At 42.5% G+C, this 18,521-nt stretch overlaps 1 protein-coding gene across 1 annotated transcript in view; it reads left to right on the forward strand.

Annotated features, from left to right (window-relative positions):
• Nucleotides 1-18,521, forward strand: part of Itga8 (integrin subunit alpha 8) — a 172,498-nt gene that overhangs the window by 120,956 nt on the left and 33,021 nt on the right. Inside the window, exons 24-25 of the mRNA XM_087896358.1 lie at nt 6,060-6,165; nt 10,405-10,563. Coding sequence (XP_087752484.1) covers nt 6,060-6,165; nt 10,405-10,563 — 265 coding nt within the window. The remainder of the gene's footprint in view (nt 1-6,059; nt 6,166-10,404; nt 10,564-18,521) is intronic.

The following is an 18,521-nucleotide window of genomic DNA, read 5'->3' on the forward strand; positions in this document are numbered from 1 at the left end:
AGTACTGTCATGTCTGACACAAGCAGCTTACAGATCCCATCCTAATCTACCAAGCTCATAGAAACACGTTACAGCTGGGGAAAATCAGATCGAGCTCACCAAAGGAAGAAGGATATAAGGAAGGACCTGGACAAGTGCCAAACACTAGCTTCTCTGTGTCCTTGTCTGGAGGGTATGACCTACTACTTCCCCACACTGATGCGTAACAGCAGGCAGGGAGTGCCACCTGCCATGCCCTAAACCTCAGGGGCAAAGTTTCCTTAGTCCTTTGTAAAGAGGCGTTATTGATGGATTGCCTGCCCGCCCAAGTGATCCATCTCCAAGCTGACTGAGATGATACGACCAAGTCTCCCATATAAATTACACTGCTGATGTTTCTGGATTAGACACTATCACAGAAACTCCTCTTTCTGGAATATCTAGTGTGTCCCAAAGCCTCAGACCTTGTCACTTCTGGCAGCCATATGATATTTTAGAAATTATCCTGCAAAAAAATGAGGACCAAGGCCAGACCTCCTCTTGGACATTGTTGAATGTCTTCTTTTCTTTTTCCCCTCTTACAGCAAAGACGAGGCTCACTAGTTCATGACTGGATAGACGTGGTGCGAGCAGACATCCTTGCTCTATTCTCGCTCTTACAGTTGTTCAGTCTTTCATGTTTAGTTGGATGCTAACATCATGGTTTTCAGAGATGCTGTTTACCAAGTTCTGGCTGTTCCCTTTTACGTTTTGTTCATTTTTGCTTGAGAACTGCTAGAATGAATACCTATTAAGTTCTGTCCAGTGTACTGCCTGTGTCTATGAAGATGATTAAATGGTTCTGTCTCCCTCTCCACGGGTCCATGAAAATTGCGAGCTGCTTAATTTTTGTTTTGAAAGTTTAAACTAAACTTGTTTCTGGAAAAGATACTCCAGACTTGAACTGGCTAGAATCATGCTAGTAACTTTTATATTTATACTCATGAGAAGTATTGATCTATCATTTTCTTTCTTGAGTGTCAAGGGATACCAGATTCATTGACTGTATTGGAAGCATTCCTACATCCAAGTGTCCCCTAACTTCCGAGCATCTCTCCAGCCTCAGCACCAGCACACGCCCCAATCCTTCAGAAAGCTGAGTGTTCCTTCTGGAATGTGTGCCTGAGTGTCATCCTCTCTCCCAGCCCCTTGTCTTCTCTTGCCTACCTCCAGCTGAGGTTTACAGTCTGGGTTTCTTGTTTTTGACGCCCATTGGAAATTCTCTGCTCCCCCAGGGCAGGAAGTACTCTTTCCACTCTCTTGACTCAGACTTAAACACAGTCTCTGACTTCTTGGTACTGTGCCTCTCAGGGCTAGACCTATCTTCTTCCATCACTGCCTTGTTCTGGGGAACAAGGAGAAGGGTCACTACTCTTCCAGCATCTGGCCACACATCTCTTTCTGCTTCTGCTCCTTCTTGTCTCTGTTGTGCTTTTCTGTATTGGTTTTCCCTAGTAGATTTGATCTTACTCTCTCCTCCATTGACCCCCTGCCTGTGTGTGTGTGTGCGCGCGCGCACCTCCAACTCCATCTCTCTCTTCTAGTTCTATCTAGAAATTCTATCTTTGGAGTTTTTCTTTACTTGTAAAAATATTAGCACTATATATTTTTCTTTAAGAGTGACTTAATCGAGGGCCAGTGAGATGGCACAGTCAGTAAAGCATTTGCAGTGCAAGTATGACAACCTAGGACCCAACCCTCAGTCCCCACACTAAGTATGACAACCTAGGACCCAACCCCCAGTCCCCACGCTAAGTATGACAACCTAAGACCCAACCCCCAATCCCCACACTAAGAGTGACAACCTAGGACACAACCCCCAATCCCCACGCCAAGTATGACAACCTAAGACCCAACTCCCAGTCCCCACTCTAAGAAGCCAAGTGTGGAATGTTTCACTGCAATATTAGCACTGCAGTGGGGCATGCTGGCCAGTTAGTCTTTTCCTGTCAGTAAGTTCCAGATTAAGTCAGAGACCCATATCAAAAACTGTTCTGGAGAGTGATAGACAAAGACACCTGCTAGTACCACTGGCATCCACATACATGTACATACACGGGCACACATACACAAGCATAAACCACTCACTCACATGCATGCACAAACACACATTACTCATACACACATGCACACACACACATACACATAGATGCATACAAGCTTGAAAAAGGAATGACTTTAGTGACATTCTAAACTGCTGCTATGTTGGGTTTCCTTAGAACTCAGTTCTATTTTCTTACTTGCTCTATGATTTCTCCAAATCATCTGACTCAAGGGCAGTGACTTACCTGAAATACAGTGATGTGGCATTAGAAGTTAGTATTGTTTTATTTTTGTTTACTTTTAATTTCATTCCCTTGTCTCTTTCTCAAAGAAAGTCACTGTTTTAAAAGCTCAGAGAAGAAAATATAGCATTTATTTCTACTGTCTCCTATGGTTTCAGAATTGTCACTAGTATTCAGGAACCCTTGCCTCCCCCCTCCCCCGTTGTTATCTCAGAGTTTTCTCGTTGTTTATTATTTGGGTTGGGTGTGTTGTTTACTGCACCTAGGGCCTTGGGTTTGCTAAGTAACGCTCAGCCACACAGCTACCTCCTTGAGCTTCCTTCTACTTTTTCTTTCAAGGCAGAATTCACTAAGTTTTCAAAGGGGGCCTTGAACTCACTCACTCTGCAGCCTCTGAGCTTTCAGTCCTGCTGGCCCACTCTCTTGAGTAGCTACAATTACAGGCCTGTGGGTATCTGGGATTGCAAATCTGTGCCACCCAATACTCTGTAGTTCATTTTAGATTTACAACCACAAAATTATAGAAACCAAGCTGGGTATAGTAGTGTATGCTTTAACCACAGCACTTGGGAGGCAGAGGCAGATGAATCTCTGAGTCTGAGGCCAACCTGATCTACAGAGCAAGTTCCAGGAGCACGAGGACAATACAGAGAAACTTTGTCTCATAAAACCAATAATAATAATAACAATAACGATGATGATACCATGTATATTAACTGCTTTGTAATTCTAAATTTAAATTTTTGTAAATAAATTATTTTTTTATAAAGTGGGGAATTTTTCATATAATGTATAAGTAATTCCAAGGCATTGAAAGACTGTAACTCCCTTCCTTCTTACACATTCATCTTAGGAAATTAATGTTTCCTCATGTATTCCTGCCATCGGGTAGAGTGAAAAAAAATTTCTATTCCTTATTGGCAATAATCCAAACAACTAATTAAAACCGGGTTTCTCGGGTGGATGCAGCTGTGTTAGTTGCTACATTAATGTCCAACAATTGACTATAGTTTATTCTCTGACAGTGTAAATGTTCATTTTGGCCATATCGCAAAACAAGACTCCGTCCTCTGATTATGCTTTTAAAACATTGGCTCCAATGTTTAATTCTTCAAGGAACAAGTAGTTGCTATAAGATCTTCCATGGTCAGCCTTCAGGAACCCTCATTTGCTTTCGGTCACTGGAGTTTATTCTGAGCTGCTTTATCATGCGCTATGTTAAGCCCATTTTTATTTGTTGTTGTTTTAATAGTTTAAAAATAATCTTAAGTAGAGTTTTTTTGAAGTGGGTAAAAGTACTTAGAACTGTTCCATTTGACTCATTACTACATGGCATCAACCGGTCTTTGAGCCAGTTGGCAAACAATTCATATGACAAAGTATTGATTTAACATGCATTAAGTAAGCTTAGCCTTCAGTGGTAAACTATGTAGATTAGGTTCATGAAGATTTACCAAAATACACAGTCTTTTCAGACTAATCCAGTGGGGAGGCTGTATCAAGAGAGGAAGCAGCAGCACCCACGAGATGATGCAGCAAGTAATGCGCCCAGCCTAAGGACCCAATTATTATCCCAGGATCAAAACCAAAATGGTAGAAGTTCTGACTCATACAAGATATCCTCTGACCTCCACAGGTATCTTGGCAAGTACACACATACACTCACACAAAAAAACACATACACATGCACACACCATGGCAAATACACATGTACATCACGCACACACACATATATGCAATGGAAAATACACATACACACATGCACATACATACAAGCCATAGCAAATACACACACACATGTGAAGTGCACACCATGGCAAATATGCACACACATGCACACATGCACACCATGTCTAATACACACACACATATATGCTATGGCAAATACACACAGACACACACACACAAGCCATGGAAAATACACACACACACATACACACATGCTCACACACAAGAAAATGAATGAATGAATAATAAGAGAAAAAATCAATAAGAGAAAAAAACATGAATAACCAAAGCCTATGTTGGATTCTATCTATAGCAGGTAGGGTCAACCTTGTTCAAGACAATAAATGATGCTCTTTGCTATTTGGAATTAATAGAAATAGAAGATAGGTCCTATTATATTTTTAAAAGAATTTGCATTATATAACCAAATACTTAGTTTTTAAGTTCCCAATAGCAAACAAACTTCAACAATAGAAAAACTATTTTTATTTATCCCAGAAAAAAATTATTCTCAGAAAATGAAAACTTAAGCTTACACAGAGATTTCTGTATAAATGTTTGTAGAAATTTATTTGTAAGAGCCTCAAACTGTAAACAACCCAGACGGTTCCCAGTGAGTCAATGGTAAACAAACCATACTGTAGAATGTTATTCAACAGTAAAGAGGAATAAACACTTAATAGATAGAACAGCCTAGAAGAGAAAAAATGCTGAAGTTACTAGAGGGTGCATATTACCGAATATTACTGAATGTTTCCAAAGCAGCACTTGAGACCCATGCAAGGATTTGTTCAGTTGAAATTAACTTTAGCTAAAAAATGAATATTCTTTCAAAGATACCTTTTCTCAATAGAATTCTAGAAAGCGGTATCTTTTAATATTCTGCTTTGGGGTCTGGGGAGTGGCTCAAGGTAAAACCCTTGCTGTGAAGAATGAGGATCTGAGTTTGGACCCTCAGAACCCATGGAAAAGGCTGTGTGCGGCTGTGCAAACCCCGCAACCCCAACGCAGAACTGCAGAGATTGATGGACTGCTTGGGCTTGCTGCTGGGCCAGCCAAGCATAGCCAAAACAGCGAGCGCAAAGTTCAGTGAGCTGTCCTGTCTCAAATCAAAGGTGCAGAAGCAATTGAGGCAGACATATTAGCATCAAGTTCTGGCCTCCACCGACTCCAGAAGAGGGGAGTACTTATAAGCACATATGTACACACACACACTACACACACACAGGTACACATGATGCCAAAAACTAAATTTCACTCAGCAGGTTTGTCTATGTGTACATTGCTAAGTTAATTTTGCACTTAGATGATGGCAATACTTAGTTCTGACTCGCTTGTCCTACAAACTGTCCGTAAGACAACTCTAGTCTGTGATCACACTTGATTCTACCTGGTCCTGAGTCTGGCTCTGCCCTCTGCAGGAACAGGAACCAAAAGAATCTACAAAGAAGGAATATACACAGAGTGTCCACTGGTCTATGCAGACATATTTAACCAGAAACTGTATATCTTTTCAACTAGATATTGAATACATCTCACAGGAGCCTAGATATATTTACACACACACACACACACACACACACACACACACACACATACACACACACACACCCTCTTTCTTACTCTGTGTTAAAGCAGGGGTTATATAACCTCTATGCCAGGAGACACAGACACATACTTACAAAAAGTGGATAGCAGACTTTATAAATGTACATATGTGTGTTGAATTGTTCATGTCCACTCAATAACATGCTCTGCCCTGCTCCCTGTCTAAGATGTACAGGACTGTAAACCAGTGACTGACCATAGGCCAGTGTATAAGAACGCACGGTGCTTCTGTGTCTCCACTATTCCCTCGGCCATTTTAGCACCCCTTACTAACAGTGTCTAACCGCGTGTCAGATATAGTCCCCAGTAACTGGAGAGCAGTTTGCTTTCTCTGGAACCAGTGTAACTATATAGTAATATGCAAGGAAGACATACTTAGCAGGCGCTCATCAGTAACCAACCTAATATTACACATTCCAGAGTGTCTCACCCTCCGCAGATTGTTCTGCCCATCCACAACTGGGAACCAGACAAGGAGCCCCACAAGGAGGAGGAAGTCGGTCCTTTGGTGGAGCATATTTATGAGGTATCAATTTCTTGTTTAATTATTATTTTATCAGTTTACGCATTGGGGGGGGTTCTGCCTATATACATATGTGTGTGTACATATATGCACAGCATGTGTGACTGTGGAGGTTAGAAGCTGGCACCTGATCCTCTGGAACTGGAATCACAGGTGGTTGTAAACTGCCTCCTGTGAGCACTAGAAATTGAACTCAGGTTCACTGAAAGAGTAGCCAGTGATCTTAACTCCTGAGCCATCTCCTCAATCCAAGAAACTTATTTCCTATATTAATTTTTTGATGTTTTATTCATGTACTCCTTACTAATAAGAAATTCATAGAACCTCAGGTCCCAGTTCAAGGTCCAAACTTTATAACTTGTACTATTATGGCTATGGTGCCCTGAAGAATAACTACCCATACACTAGTATGGCTATAGTGGCTGCTGATGGCTACCCAGCTGAATACCCAGAGACATGGACATCCAGTCCTCAGTGGTAAGATCTATTACCTGGCAAGAAACACCTTATCTTATTAAGTGATCTTTTAAAAATATTTTTATTTGTTCGCCACTTAGTATTTGGACAGCCTATGCATCAAAAAAGCCTAATTCCTTTGATTATATTTCTTTCATGTTTTCAGATATCCTTAAGCTTACCTATATATAAACTAAATGTCATTAACTATGAAGTACTATTAGAATATTCCATTAATTAGTCATTATTAAATGAAAATATAGATATAATTTATGTGGCAAGAACATGATAGAATGATTTTACCTTTTTATTTGTGTAACTGACGTTGAAAGTGAATGATTTATTCTGAGATCTGAATACTCCATGGGTTAGTCAACTATCTTCAGAGGAAACAGTGTCCCGGTGTTCTTTTCCCACACAAAGTCTTAAACTGTTAATAGTGAGATCACTTGTTGACATGTTACCTAAAACATTTAGATTCAATATAAACAGTAAATATATAACAGAGGCTTAACTTAGCAGTTATTTAGGTTTTTCTTTAAAGTTAATGCCATCAGTCATGTAGTAATTTGTTTTCAGCGAACCCAGCATGGAATTTCAGAAAAATAAAATTCCAATTGACTTTCTAATTGAGACCCCTTCTCCATTCATCCTCTGTTCCTTCATGCCTCTGAACCAATTGTTTTGAACATAACTTTCTTTTTTTTTAAATTAAAAGCAGATTTTAATACAATATGTTTTGATTATGGTTTCCCTCCCTCCAACTCCTCCTAGTTCCTCTCTGCCTCCACACACACTCAAATCCATACCCTTCCTTGCTCTCTCTCATTAGGCTGCAAATGGGCATTTAAAAGCAATAATTCCAAACAATCAGAACAAATGAGATCCAAAGAGAAAGCTCAAGAAGCATATATCTGCACAATTAAACCCCATAAAAACACAAAACCAGAAGCCAATATGTGTGTGTGTATGTATGTATATAATACATGTATGTATATAATACACACACAATATATATAATATATAATAAATACATACATGCAAAGGACCTGTAAGTGATAAAATACACTGAGAACAGTGACTTAAGGGAAGAGGATTTATTTTAGCTTATAATTCCAGGGGAATGCAGTTCGTCGTGACAGCAAAGACATGGCAGCGGGCAGGGAGGACATAGTGGCAGGCCCAGGAGGCTGGCTGGTCTCATTGTATCTGCACTCAGGAGTCAGAGAAAAATGCAAGCTCCAGTCACCTCCTTCATTTATACGGCCCAGGGGGAATAGTCCCACCTACACAGAACCCTTCCCACAACAATGCAAAATCAAGATAATCCCTGTATCTCAGGTGATTCTAGCTTCTGTCAAGTGACAGTTGACATCAACCATTACAAAGGGCCATGAAGACCTCCTTCCCCCTGGGTTAACAGTGAAGGCTTTCCCAAACTTGAGCTCTTCCTCCATGGGGAGAACAGTATTGGCATAAACGTCCTTCCTCTGCACCTTCAGATGCCCTGGCCGGAGCTTAGGTTCTTCTGATAACAAAAGGACAGCCTGTCTGTAGGGGCCCACAGAAGTGGGTCCTCTCTACCTTGACTGAAGATGAGAGAGGTTAAGCCTCCTCTGGCTCTTTCAAGGTTATTGACAAGAGGTCTGACTTAAGGTGTGGCTACAAACAAAATATCTTGACCTAGGGTGTGGTTACGTGGTGTTTTGGATATTGAGGTGGCCCACAGAAGTGAATCCATTTCACCCCGACCAAAGGTCAAGCCTACTCCTGCTCCCTGAAGGATGTAGATGGTTTGACCCAGGGAGTGGCTGCCTACCAGTTGCTTGGTCTAAGGTGTAGTCAGTGCGCATCCTGCCTTAACAACAGAATGCTTAACTCAGAATATAGTGACTTGATGTTTCACATATTGAAGCAAGTAATTGCTCTGTTTGTTCTTTGAATCATGTTAAAGCAGTCGTTTTGCCTTCCCCGTTTTGGATTGGGGTATATGAGCATATGGAAAATAAATGAAGGTAAATTCAGTATTCACTAGATTGCCCTCCCGGTTCTATCCTATGTCTCTGTTCCTTTTCTTTCGTATCTCTGTTCTTCCTATCTAATATTTCTAACCCACACACCCCTACGTTTGAACGTGTGAACCCTTTCGAGGCTGGACCCCGACACCTGTCCCAGCGTCACTCAGGTCAAGAACTTCCCAAGGAAAATAGCAATATAATAATAATAGACTAATAGAATCGTTATGAAACTGTGGGAGTCAATTTCCTCTTAAGAATGGTAAAACTTCAAAGTTTGGAAAAGATGCTCAGATTCAATCATTTATGTGCAGCTCTGCTTCTAGGATTAGCATGAACATCATGAAAGTTTAAAGCAGGCACCAGGATGCCCCATCCCTGCTCCCAGTCACCAAGTATTTCTTACACATTAATCTCAATTCTCCTAACATGCTGGGTCAGTGGATGCCATGCTCCTTTAATGATGTGAATTACACAGGCCATCAAATAAAAAAAGCTGAAACCACACTGCTTCATAGATTCTAATGGTAATTGTCAGATCGGGGTGGGGGGGGCAACGATCTCTACTAATTTTGAAGAGAATTTGTAAACTCATAATTCCTTCCAATGTGCTTAGTGTTTGCGGGGGATGGCATCTGTGTCCTCTGAACAGAAGTCACGTGCTTAAAATGCTCGTCTTCATGAGATGTGGCCTTCCTTTCTCTGGGATTGGCTAATGACAGCACATCAGCTTGGAAACACTCACTGGCAGAGAATTGTAAGGCGCACAGACAGGCTTTGGTGCTTGATGGATGGCCCTTTTCCCAGAGGGTGAAAGAGAGTGCATCCCATATGGTTGCAATTGACAAGCCAGTAGTCAGGCAGGAGGAGGCCAGTTCCAAATGTAAAGAAAAGATGACTACATTTTGGAAGCCTATAATTAAAAGTGTGCTTCTAGTGCTACCGTTAAAGTTACATAAATTCAAGGTAAGCATAGCAGTGATCGCACACAGAGAGTACGGATGGGGCCTCTCTAATCTGAAAAACAACAGAATGTACTACAAAGTCCAATTGCTTTGATACCTGCTCCAAGCAGAAAATACCAAACCTGACCTCATGGGACAGACCGTAGCCAAAACACAAGCACGTTAAAAATACAATGGGCTGGGCAGTTGGCTCAGTGGGTAAGACCCTTGCCATGTGGGTGTGGCAGCCTGCTTGTCATCCAAGGGTTTAGGAAGCAAAGACAGGAGATCCCTGAAGCAAGCTGAATAGCTATGTCCAGCCCTGTAGCCGTGAACTCTGAGTTCAAGTAAGAGACACTACCTCAATACATAGGTGTGACGCAATCCGGGAAGAAAGCTGATGCCAACTTAAGGCCTCCACAGGCACATGTGTGTACAGGCGGCTGTGCACGCACAAATACACTTAAAGAAGTTTTTTAAAAAATGTAAAAAGTTACCTTCAAGCTACGCATAATAAGGTATGTCTGAAATATCAGTGAATTTTGTGATTGCAATTGGGTCCCATCCCTGAGTATTCTGAAGTTTAAAATACTTCTGGTCCCAAGCCTTTCTGATAAGAATTCTCCGTCTCCTGGTCTTCAGGAAACCGAAGCTCAGAGCTTCATGTTCTTCCCTGAATATCCACATGCTGTGATTTCAGAGCTCCCCCTGCCTGGGGGGACTCTGTGTTCTACCGCCATAGTCAACACCAATGACATGCGCTTTTCCAAGCAAACCCGTGAGAGACAGAGTTGGACCACATCTCCTAATGTGTCACCTTCTTGCAGCTGCACAATATCGGACCCAGCACCATCAGTGACACCATTCTGGAAGTGGGCTGGCCATTCTCAGCACGAGATGAGTTTCTCCTCTATATTTTTCATCTTCAAACTCTGGGGCCTCTGCGGTGTCAAACAAATCCTGAGATCAACCCACAGGATATAAAGGTAGGAACATGGTCTAAGCAGTGGCTCAACTTAGCTTGCTTCCATGATCACTGAGCAGAACTTTTCTCTTGGTTTTAAAGGGCATAACCCAGTATAAACTCTCAACCTGAGCAAATGTTTACTGTTGCTAGCAACCTGTCAACTCTCAAACCTTTTTCAGTGATCACCTTTTATAGACCGTTTCACCAATAGCACAACCAAACCAAAATCATAATTAGGTATGTCGCATTTGGAAGAGTTAGTATAAGATGCTGTTTTAAAAAGTCTTCTTTGGGATGTTGCCCAAAGACATGAGGATCTTTGCCAAGATGGGTTCTTGTAGCTGTTGTCAATAGCAAGTGGGAAAGTGTGAGAATTTGCCAAAAGCTGTCTCCATGCGCTGAGAACCCCTAGATTGGAATGTTCAGAGCTCCCGTGGTAGTGAAAGATTATAGAGAAGCCCAAAATACTGCAGTGCGGACTTGAAAAGCTTCTGGGGGTCTAGGAAAAAGCATGGCCAGTGCAGGACCAGTGTCTATGGCACTTACAGGGCCAGGGAAGGACCTTGGCCTATTGGAATGCAGAGTTAGGGCAGGGCCTGAGAAGTCTATTAGAAGCAGAGGCAAAAGCAGAAAGTGTTCTTAGAGGTGTGTTAGAAACCAGGCTCAAAGTAAAGCCTGGGGGTCTAGAAAAAGCTCAGGGCCTGACCTGTAAGGAGGCTGGCTCAGAGTAGAGCCCTGGGCTTTATTCTGGAAGGTTCTGGAAGGAGCCTGGGAGTCCATTAGAGAGTAGGTTCTGAACTGAGCCTGAGATTCTCCCTCTCTGCCTGCTTCTGCCTCCTGTCCAGGCAGCTGCTTTGATGGCCACTCGTTCATTACCAAAGAACCCCACTGTCCCAAAGGCAAACCCATCTAGATTAAGGTCTAAATCTGGCTCAGGTTCCTTCTGGGAAGTAAAGAAATGAAGTAACACAGGCCCTTAAAAATGTCACATTTGCAAGAAAACAAAAACAAAACTTTGAGAATCGGATGTTGTCCTCAGAAGACAGCCTCTCTTGAGAACCTTCTCCTAGTAGCTACAAGGGCCCAGTGTCTCTGCTGCAGGGACAGACTTCCTGAACCACAGTCTTAGCCATCCACAGGACCCGGCCACAGGCCAGGGGTCACTGACACTCTGAATGGCTTCCTTTTTCACCCCCACATGTTCTGTATGTAGGGGCAAGAGGGAAACAGGAGGCTCAGCAGTAAAGGACCTAATGGGTGGTGAGCCACCCTCTTTGTGGGACGATAGTAAATAAAGCCATTGTGGGGCATGAAATTAGTTCAAATACTTCCGGGAATTCTTGTCTCATTTCCCCTTTATTGCGATGATCTCTGTCCTCAGGGACACCCAGCTTTTAAAAAAAATACTGTCTTCAAATGTGAGTGTATACGCTTTAGGTGACTCAGATCTCCGCACACTGGGCCCCGTATTTGATATATCTCACACACAGTCTTGAATCACATGCTCCAGCAGAAGGCTCCTAACTCTCAGAGTGCAATGTTTGGCTTACGTCTGACAGTGTTTATATATGTTTGTATATATTATGTAACTTGTTTAATGTGCGCTATGCTGACTGTGAGGTTTCTTTTTCTTCTGTGGCAATTTAACCATCACTCTCAGTGACAGGGACAGCACCAACAGATAACTTGCATTAAATGTTGACAGATTCGTGCAAACTGAGTGGTGCTGTATACTAAGCACCTGGCATTCCCCGCTCCCTACTTACTCCTTAGCGTGCTAATAGCTTTACATTAAAAAGCTGCCCAAGGCTAGGAAATTCTTTGAATGCAACTTAATTATGCTTCTTTTTTAAAAAAAAAACTTTCAATCTGTGAAAACTAAATATAAGATTTTATGACAATATGAAGTAACAGCTCCCTAACATAGCTTAATTAGAAGAATATATGAATTCCTAAGGTATGGGAACGTTGTTCTTAACATATTCTATAAAGATTTGCTTTATGCATATGAGTATTTTGTCTGCATATACATATGTGTATCACGTGCATGCTGGGCACTTGTGGGGGTCAGAAGAGGACATCGGGTTCATTGGAACTGGAGCTGGGGATGATTGGGTGCTGCCAGATGGGTGTTGGGGACAGAACCCAACTTGTTTTGGAAGACCAACCAGGGTTCTTAACCACTGAGCCATTTTTCCAGCCTCCTTAATATACTTTAACAACATTTAGTATGTTCCCAGCGAAACTTCAAAAAAAATACCCTCTTATTAGTAAATTGACATTAAAATAATAATCTTTAGTTTTAGGCCAGTAGCACTCATAATTTAAAGTACCTGAATATTGGTTTTCTTTAAGATATTAACCAGATTAGTGGCACTGCTATCAATTTATTCAGCAGGTATTCCTTCCCTGACAACACAGATAAACAACTTGTCCTGGATTAAGTATGCGTAGAAATTATAGAAAAAACAGATTACACCATTTTTTCAACACACAGGTTTAAAAATCTTAATATGGTAATAGCAAGGCTATTTGATAGCTTTTCTATATTGTTTATGTATATGTTTGTGTAAAGTGTGTGTGTGTGTGTGTGTGTGTGAACACTGGTATCTTCCTCTATCATCCTGGGTGTTCACTAAACCCGGAGCTGACCTCTCCAGCTAGCCTGGCTGACCAATGCATTCCAGGGATCCTCTGTCTCTGCCTCCCCAGAGCTGGTATTACATATAGCACCAGGCCCAGGGGCACATGTCTGTAATACCATGGGGTCTATTTTATGTTGGCCAACTACTCCTGAGCATATAGCCTGCTCTGGAGTGTGGATGATATTCCCAGTGTTCATTAGAGAAAATCAGTTTTTTTTAAGTAATCCAGAAAACTGATTTTCTCTAATGAACTGATTCTCCCAGCAGGTATCCATTGCAAACTGCTTCTTGGTTAGGGTGAAACTCTGGGTCCGTTCTCCCTTCTCATGCTGGTTTTTGTCTGGCTTGAGTTTGGCAAGTGGTGTACATACTGTCACAGGCTGAGTTCTTATGTGCATCAGCCCTACTGTGTCTAGATCACATTGCTTCTTTGGAGCCATCCACCACCTCTGACCTTCATAATCTTTCAGCCAGCTCTTCTGTAGTCTTGCGGGAAGAGATTTGATAAAGATATCCCTGTTTGGGCTGAGTGCTCCAAATTCTCTCACTCTCTGCCCATTGCCCTGTTGTGGGTCTCTGTGCTACTTACCATCTCGTGCCAAAAAAGCTTCTCTAAGAAGTGTAGAACGATTCACTGATCCTCTGTCACTTGTACCTTCACACATCCTTCTGGAAAGAAACCCGCTGAATCTAATTGGTGCTGCCCTTATGCGCATGAGCATGGGTCCCACCAAAACAGGGGCGGTCTTCCAGTAACCACATGTCCAGAGAGAAATGGCAGCCCAACCAAAATCATCAGCTGCTGATACTTCATCATCTAAGAGTGTAGTCTCATGATCCCTTCCCCATCCATGATGGAACTTTAAGCATCCGCCCTTGTACAGGCAGCCACCGCTGCACTGAGCCTGCGAGGGCACGTGCCTTGTCACATCAAGGGGACATCATTTCACATCACCCTTCCTGTCCTGCAACTCCTGCGTTCTTTCCACCCCTCTTCTGCAAGGTTACAGGAGCTCTGAAACCTGGAGGTGCTAGGAGTGGGCCAGGAAGTGACTGAAAGGGTCAGTTGATGATACAGATTCCCATTTGGGACTGAGCACTTGTGGTCATTTATTGTCAACACTCTGAATAGCTGAGAGTCCCTGCATTAACTGCGGCCTACTCTGCCTTGCTTCAGTAAGGAAGGTGCCAGGCGGTGTCTCTCGAAACATCTGTATTCCTAAGCAAATGTCCATCCTGTGCCACCACAGTCAGCACCCCACCCCACCCCACCCCCTTCTGTGCTCAGATACACACCTAGTCAACATGCTCTCCCATGTAAATTCTTGACTGTGCTCACTTCTGGCTGAAAGGATTTCCGACTTTGCTGTCTCAGTGCAACCTTCTAACCGGCTTTGTCTCGCTTCTGTTCTGTTCTTTTCTGACACAAGTTCTCACTGTGCAGCCCACGTTGGCCTCAAACTCTCCATTCTCCAGACTCAGGCTAATGACTTCTTGAATTATAGGGAGCCCCACCGTGCCTGCTCCTCTCACATACTCATGGAAAAGAAACCATCCAGATTTCCTGAGAAGCATTTTCTAGGCCACCCACTACAGGAAACCAGAGCCACCAACTATCGAGCCTTTGAAATGATGTCGATAGCCCCTTTGAGTCTACCAAGCATAGGCACACTTTCTCATTTCCCTACCCAAATACTCAATATCGCAGAGTAAACAAATATTTTTTTCTATTTTTTATAATCACTCATCTGGCCATTGTCCTGGATATTACTATTTTTATTACAAATATACAGTTTTATGGCATAAAAACCATATTGAAGCTTAAGTAGGATTTTTTCCCTGGGACTCATTTTTTTTTTGTGGACTGGCTTGAGAACTGAGTTGCCATTTAAAACACGATTTTTCAAGAGAAATGCTTTCTTATTGCCAACTATCTCCCCAAACCCTCAGAAATTTGACCTGTGTGCAAACAAAGATGTGTTCCAAATTCAACAAAAGCCTGAAAGTCTTCTCACATGCACACCAAGGTCCACTAAGTCTGACCTTAGCAGGGCTCAGTTTGCACAGTAGAAACTAGTTATTCTGTCAAGTTACTCCGATGCCCCCCAAGTTTGAGGAGGGAGCACCGAGTGCCTTTGTGAAGCCACCGGCAGAACAGTTCTAACCGATGGCGGCTTTCGGCAACAATGAATAAACCATCTCGTCCACGTTCACCTCCCTTGCTGCCCAACCACAGAGCATCAGCATCCAAGATGGGATGGGACGAGGGTGGCCATACATAGATGCCACTAGACAACGGGGAATTTTTTTATTTTTAATTTGCCTGCATCATTTTAAGCTGCATGGAGATTTATTCAGCTTGGCCTGTGAAACATCGGAGTCTGAGGAGAATTAGAAACGTGGAGAGAAGAAGAGAGAGCGACACAGCCCCTGCTTGTCACTCAAGGAAGCCAATGCCCGGCTGAGGTCAGCAGAGAGTAGTACATGTGGGCTAGACTCGTTCGCTCTACTTGCACATTGGCCTCCTAATCCAAAGGTTGGGGCTCTGTTGCGTAGCGATGTTCTCAACCTCTTGGGGTTTGGTTACCTGTCTTTTAGATCCCAGGAGAAGAATCAAACATCCATGAAGTTCTGCCTACACACTTTATGGTCTAGGTCAGAAGGAAAGGATTTAATGTAGCAGTTTCTCCTCCCTCCACCATCTAAAACATTTTGAAACATTCAACTGTCTGCAGCATTCAGACCGATCCATTAAATCTAATTTGTTCCAGATCCTTCTTGGAATAAGACTTTAGAGTTGAATAAAGTGTTTCTCAGCTCTACTAAAGATGGTAAAATGATTTTTTTTTCAAACTACCAATTTTGTTATTTTGGTGGACTTTATCCAGGGGTTTGAATAGCCTTTCAAACATGCTATGATCTTTAGATAACATGAGGTTGAAACAGTAAACCCAACCAAGGAACCACAAGTTTCATGAAGAATAAAGGATTTTGAGTTTTTCAATGGGCAAGATTTTATAATAAACAGCTCAGCTGTGAGCTGATGAGGAAGAAGGCTGAAGAATTGGAGGCTGTGAGGAACGAGGAAGGCATAGAAGCTCAGAGCCAATCTGCAGTAGCACCCAGAAACCTTCCAGGGATAACTTCAACAGAAGGAGGATCCTCAGGTACCAAGACCGAGAAGCACGAGAGTCCCATGTGTATGCATTGCCCTTGGAGATGTAAAGAGGTCGCCTCTGAATCTCTCCTTGTTTCAGCAAGATCTCACAGGAAGTCCAAATTGCAACCAGATCATACAAACAGGAATGGCAAAAACCCAGAACCCATTCATCTGTCAAGGATTAGATCCCTGCAAATAGTTTTCTAGACTCAAGTGGCCAGCAGACAGTGGCTTGGCATATTTGCATAGTTTGTCTTATCCCTAAGAGTACTTTCTTGTCATTAACTGCTCTGTCTACTGTTTCTCATCAATTCAAAACCAGGGGACGCCTGTCAGCTCCTGAACAACAGCCCTGGCTCAGTCACCCCGAGGCCCTCACCTAAAATACACCTTTCAAACGAAGACATGAAGAAGAAGAGTATTTCACCTGCCTTTGTCATTGCATACCAATTTCTTTTCATGCCCTTCGGAATCATTTTAAAGGGCTGGAGTGTTCACAGCCACAGTTGATATCACCCACCCAGGACACCTGTGACTTAACCCTATCATGGTCAGGCATCAACTACATGCTCCCCTCCTCCTTTGAGAAGATATCCTAGCCATCCACAGTTTTAGAAGGTCTGAGCAAGACAGCCCACCTGGCTCTGGTTTTTTTTTTCCAGTTACGATGCTGTAGTTACCATCTGTGCTTGCTATTGATCTTCATCCTGAAGAATGACAGCTAAGGAAGTCCACTGACTTCCACCCACATGCACATATAACATCCATCTGTGCAGCCCCATAGCTATTATACAATGGAAAAACACCACATCCAAAGACTAAGGAAGCTTCAGCACCATCAATGGAGTGCATTGATTCTTGTATTTAGACTGCATAACTCAGGAAGAAAAAAGTGGGGTTTTCCCTCTGCCCACAAACCCTTAACATGTATGTCTTAATTGCAGGGTACATTGGCCCTCTAGGCTTGCCTCCACTTAGATTTAATTACAGTCCCTGAGTAGAGTTTATTCTTTCGTGTATGCTGGGAATACCTGAGCTCCAAAGACACTACAAACAAGAAAAAGATGGGATACCAGGCTTAACTATGGATTCTCAGGGCCACCAGTCTCGTTTCACCCAACTTCTTTCTTCAAAGACCATTTTTCCCAATGGTACTGCACATTCTAGCTACATATTGTTCCTTTAATCCATAAATTTAAGCCTGCACCAGAGTGAGGAGTTTGGGGGGAAATTATGAAAATGAAAAAGTCTTGTTGAGGTCAAATTCTGAGTAGCAGCTGCCGAAAGAAACGTATTTACTAACAATTATTTCCTTGTTGCAGAACGAAGTTGTTTGCTCTTGGGGAGCCTCTTGAGTGTTTACTTACAGCTTCTCATAGCATTGAACCAATTTGCTCTTGACAGCACGTCTGCCTCGCCCGAGGATTCTGAGTCCAGCATCCCTCACCTCCCCTCATCTCCGGCTGAGGAAACGTTCAGTCTGTGTGACCATGGCCAATTGGGAAAGGGACGCCACCATCCATCAAGAAAATGGATGGGAATTGTTGTTTACATTTCTTGGATAACTTTCCCCCCTTTGTTATGTTTTGTTTTGTGAAATAATTTCTGGAATGCCATTTGAGGAACTTGGTTTGTAAGCTGTTTGAAGACCCATAGATTACGGTGCTCACCAGAGACGCTTTTTCTATCTTCTAACCAGTGGTATGAAAAGAAAGGGGCATGTTCTGTTGACACCTTTCTTGCAGGGGCCCTGTTTTCTGGCTAGTTGGAGGACCTATGCTTATCCAGAGACCGTGTATTAATATTGACAAATTATAATGGACCCCAGCACATATGTTCTTGATTTCCACATAAGCCGCATCTGAAGAAACCACACAAAGAGTTCTTGGTCTGGGGCCATTGTTTTATTAATACTGATAATAATTATAAGTTATAATTTGAGAATAGAAAATCACAACTAGCGACTAGGGAAGTGGCACAGTTGGCAAAATACTCACCGTGCAAACATAAAGACATGAGTTTAACCCCAAGAACCTATGTACAGAAATCACCCAGAGCCAGAGCCAGGCAAATCCTCAGGGTTTTCTGGACTGACAGCATAGCCTGCTGGGAAAGTTCCAGGCCAATAAGAGACTTGGTCTCAAAGCAAACAGAAAAACTCAGGAAACCCCA

The sequence above is a fragment of the Myodes glareolus genome, chromosome 14 (genome assembly GCF_982192425.1).
Source record: "Myodes glareolus chromosome 14, mMyoGla1.1, whole genome shotgun sequence".
In the NCBI taxonomy this organism is placed as follows: Eukaryota; Metazoa; Chordata; class Mammalia; order Rodentia; family Cricetidae; genus Myodes; species Myodes glareolus.